Genomic DNA, 4,314 nt, shown 5'->3' on the forward strand with positions numbered 1-4,314 from the left:
ACGGGGCGGCGAGTCAAGAGCATCCCGCCGCGCGAGGCCGCCCGAGGGAGCCGCCCGCGGAGCCTGCCCGCGGTCGCGCGTGGGCCAGGCGGGTGGCACCCAAGATGTAGAGGCGGCAGAGCGGCAGAGCGGTGGGTCAGAGCGGCGCCCGGCGCGGCATCCTGAGCCCTCTGTGCGCGGGGCAGAGCGGCCGCCGGCGCTGCATCCTGAGCGGCAGAGAGGTGCGGCGGGGGCGTGCGGCTGCGGAAGGGCCGCGGCGGGGCTGAGATGCCCAGGCCCGGGAAGAGCTCATACAGTGACCAGAAACCACCCTATTCCTACATCTCCCTGACGGCCATGGCCATCCAGCACTCGGCCGAGAAGATGCTGCCGCTGAGCGACATCTACAAGTTCATCATGGAGCGGTTCCCCTACTACCGGGAGCACACTCAGCGCTGGCAGAACTCCCTCCGCCACAACCTGTCCTTCAACGACTGCTTCATCAAGATCCCTCGCCGCCCCGACCAACCGGGCAAGGGCAGCTTCTGGGCGCTGCATCCGGATTGCGGGGACATGTTTGAAAACGGGAGCTTCCTCCGCCGTCGTAAACGCTTCAAGGTCCTGCGCCCCGAGCATCACCTGCCTGGCGGTGGAGGGACGGGCGGCGGGGCGGGCGGCGGCGGCGGCGGCCCCGCCAAGGCCCCGGCGCCTACACCGCACATGGTGCACTATTTCCACCCACACCCGCCTCCGCCACCTCCCCCGGGGAAGGTGGCGGGGCTGGCGGGCTCCGAGGCGGCCGTGGCCGCCGCCGCGGCGGCCGCCGCCGTGGGGAGGCTGCCGCAGTTCTCCCCTTACGGGAGCAGCCAGCCCTCGGGCTTCAAGCATCCCTTCGCCATCGAGAATATCATCGGCAGAGATTACAAGAGCGTGCTGCAGGCCAGTGGGCTGCCGCTGGCCTCGGTGATGCACCACTTGGGCTACCCAGTTCCCAGCCAGCTCAGCAGCGTGGTAAGCTCCGTCTGGCCGCACGTGGGGGTGATGGACTCCATGGCCGGCGTGCCCGTGTCCCCTGACTACGGACCCTTTGGGGTGCCCGTGAAGGCACTCTGCCACCCGCCGTCACAGACCATGCCCGCGGTCCCGGTGCCCATCAAGCCAGCGCCGGCCATGCCCGCTGCCTCCGCCATCCCCACTCTGACGGTGGCCGCCTCGCAAATCTGCCCCGCCGCCTCCGCGGCCGCTGCCTCGCTGCTGGAACAGACCGCCAGCAACGTCCCCGAGGGCAAGGCCTCCCTCCACTCTGTCCTGGTGCACTCCTAAAAGGCAGAGGGACGGGGGGAACGAGGTCCTCGGGCTCCCAGGGGAGAGGAGGAGGGGGTCCAGGGTATGCGTGCGGCATGGAAACCCGATTGATCTCGTGACCATACCTTGCTGATGTCTGTGTTTATTTTGTGTGCAACCAGATAATTTGAGAGCCAGGTCGCAGGTAAGAGCTTTTATCGTCATTAGACACTGTTCGTGGTTGGAGAGGTGATGTGAAAAGGCACAACCGGGGCCAGAGGGTCTGTCTGGGAGGTAGAGGCCGGGAGGTGAAGAAAACCCCTCTCTGTCAAACCCGCCCAGCGCGGGCTCCTTACCCTTTCCGGAGCGGCCGGACTGCAGGTCCCGTGGAGCTCGGGGACCACTGGGAGAGGGGCTGCAGTCTGCTGGCGGGAACACAAGGACAAAGTTCGCACCGAACTCTGCTTCTTCCCCTCCGTCGAGTGACGAGAAAACCACTGCCCCTCCTCGGGACAGATCTTACTCCGAAAAAGGTGAGCAAAACCTTGAACCCATCCCGGAGAGCTGCGAGGCCCCAAGACGTGAAATTGTTGGTGTTAATAGATGAAGCTTTAAATATCTCGAAAGGGAATTTAAATTATAATGGCACTGACGGCAAAGGGCTCCAAAACCAATGGTCACTTACCCTTTTCCGTTACACTTTCACAGTCCATCCCGATATTTTACCCCGGAGGGCAATACCTTAGGAGGGACTGAAGTGTGACCCTGCCTCTCAAGCTGTGAGTGTCCGGATTCCCTAGCTTTTCATCAAAATAAAACCAGCCTGGCGACTCGTAGATTGTGCTTTTCCCGTCACCTTTCACTGCTCACAGATATCGCTATTCTGTATGTGTTGCTTGGCTTTTCTTCCGCGACGCTAAAACCTGCGGGGGAAGGGGCAAAGAAGGGTGGGAAGGCAACAGAAAACCGGTTTAAAAATATTCGAGGAAAGCACTTTACTGAAAACATTTCAACAAACAAGGTCTGTGTGAAGCAGAGGGATCGGAAAGTCAGAGAGCGACGCACCAGCTGGTGAGTCCCGACTGGTGCGTCAGGGTTCACTGCCGTACCCTGTTTGCCCTGCTATACACCCATGCTCATTAAAGCCCATCTCTTCACGTACTTTTGCTGGTGCTGCTGTTTAAAATAGTTGGCTTTCGCACGGGTTAAGAAACGCGTGCTCATAGCCTATGTTCGCACTCTGCTCCTCAAACTGACAGAAGTACTGAAAAGTTTTCTGGGCCGCAAAGGGAGAAAAGAGAAAGAAATCTCTTTCAGGTAAATCTCCTGCTGCAAAGAATTTGGCTCGCCGCTACCCGCATCTCAGGAGTGACGCGCTGGCAGTCGGGTCTGAGAGACCACCAGCCCAGATCCAGCAGCCTCTGCTAGATCCCGGCCGCCGTCTGGCGTTCGCCCACACTGTGCTTCGGAAGGCGGACTCACCGTGCCCCGAGGGGCCAGTTGCAGTCCCAGTCCCGGCGGAAGGGTACCCTATGTCTGGGTGCGCTTTCTTAGTGGAACTCCAGCCAGGGAAACTATTGCTAGGAACAGAAAACCTCTTTGGCCTCGAGTGCTCGCTGTCCAGTTTTCCCCGTGTATACCGTGTGGTCTGCCGATCACCTGAAATTCAGCTGTTGAATGTTCTCACTGCTCCGAGGGAAAGTTTACGTCTTAATTTCTGAAAATGTATAATTCCTGGCGCTGAAAAAAAAAAATACTACTAATACTATGCTGATGAGGCACGGATCAGTATAAAGATTTAGAAATCGGACTGGAAGGTAAATTGCCTCAAAAGTTTTGCAGCCAAGCAAACAGGGCAGTAGACAGACACTCAAAATAAATGGGGACGGGGGAGGGAAGGAAAAAGACAAAAAGCACTTCACAGTTTTTCTCCTCCGCGGTCTTCCTTTTAAAGGAGGAAGCCAAGCTAGTATTTCTACTGCTAAAACCCAATTGCTTGTAGAGAAAGTGGTCCCTCGAAACAATTGCAAAGAGCACTAGTTCTCTATAGCTCAGTGTATTTAAATACATTCCACCACTCTCGATGTGGCTGCTGCCTGGAGCTCCAAAGCTTTACAGTGCACCCGAGTTTTCATGTCCCATCGGTTTAAGTGGCAAGCGGAATGGGGAACCGGGAGCAGCTGGAGAAAGCTGTCCTCCTGGGAATTATCCAGAGGGTTTTCGGCAGTTTTAAGATTATAGATAACCTTCTAAATTTCACATAAATTTCAAACTTTATTTGGCACACAGGAGTTGGTGGGGGAAGCACCACGGTGCGGAGTGGCACAGCGGGGTGTACGCGTCGGTCTCGCCGCCATTCGCACCCCGGCAGTCCCACAGCTCTGTCGTGACAGAGCCCGGTTGCTGGGACTGGGGTGGAGGGAGGGTGGTGTGTGTTTCGCGACGGGAGATGTCCGGCTGTAGCCGAGATGGGTTTGCAGGTCCCACCCTCCCCCAACGCCCAGGAGAATGGCTCCGGGCCTGACAGTTCCGAGAGCGGTTTGCGGGTTAAGTGGGCACGGTTTGCGGTAGGCCTCTCAGGCAATCAGAGAGTTTAGGCCACGAGTCACTCACCCAGTGGGTTTAGTGTGACCCCCAAGGCAGTTGCCTACACTTTGTATGATCAAAAGTCGGTTCTTTTTTTTTTTTTTTTAGCTCATGTAATAAAAATAATAGAAGATTAAAACCTGATAATTTCAGACTGTCCGAGGGAAAGGAAAAAATCAGTAATTGAGAATTATTTTCTAACTCATTTATACTTTTTTCACCTTCCCTTATTTTTAAGGACTCCACCTCTAAACCTATACAGATTTTGTATCAACACTCAATGATCCCTCTAAATAAACAAAATCAATTCCGATGCTCTGCAGCCAGACACAGATGATGGTACAAGATGCAGAGAAATGAAATAGTACTTTTTCCCTGCAAGCAGAGAAGCAGTTGTAAATAGATCAAAGGTAAGATTTTTCACCTGACAAATCCAACAGGAAAACACTCTTAGATAACTGCAAG

The 4,314-nt window shown here is 55.8% G+C and overlaps 1 protein-coding gene across 2 annotated transcripts; it reads left to right on the forward strand.

The window, feature by feature from the left end:
- The first annotated feature begins 267 nt into the window (after nt 1–267).
- Nucleotides 268–1,302, forward strand: FOXB2 (forkhead box B2). Of its 2 annotated transcripts, XM_062019129.1 has the most exons (2): nt 268–625; nt 737–1,302. In XM_062019129.1, the coding sequence occupies exons 1-2, from the start codon at nt 268–270 to the stop codon at nt 1,300–1,302; spliced, it is 924 nt and encodes a 307-aa protein (XP_061875113.1). The 2 variants fall into 2 exon arrangements, with proteins under 2 accessions (XP_061875113.1, XP_061875112.1); XM_062019128.1 differs by having other exon boundaries at nt 268–1,302.
- The last annotated feature ends 3,012 nt before the right edge of the window (nt 1,303–4,314 follow it).

Source organism: Colius striatus, chromosome Z, assembly GCF_028858725.1.
Source record: "Colius striatus isolate bColStr4 chromosome Z, bColStr4.1.hap1, whole genome shotgun sequence".
NCBI lineage: Eukaryota > Metazoa > Chordata > Aves > Coliiformes > Coliidae > Colius > Colius striatus.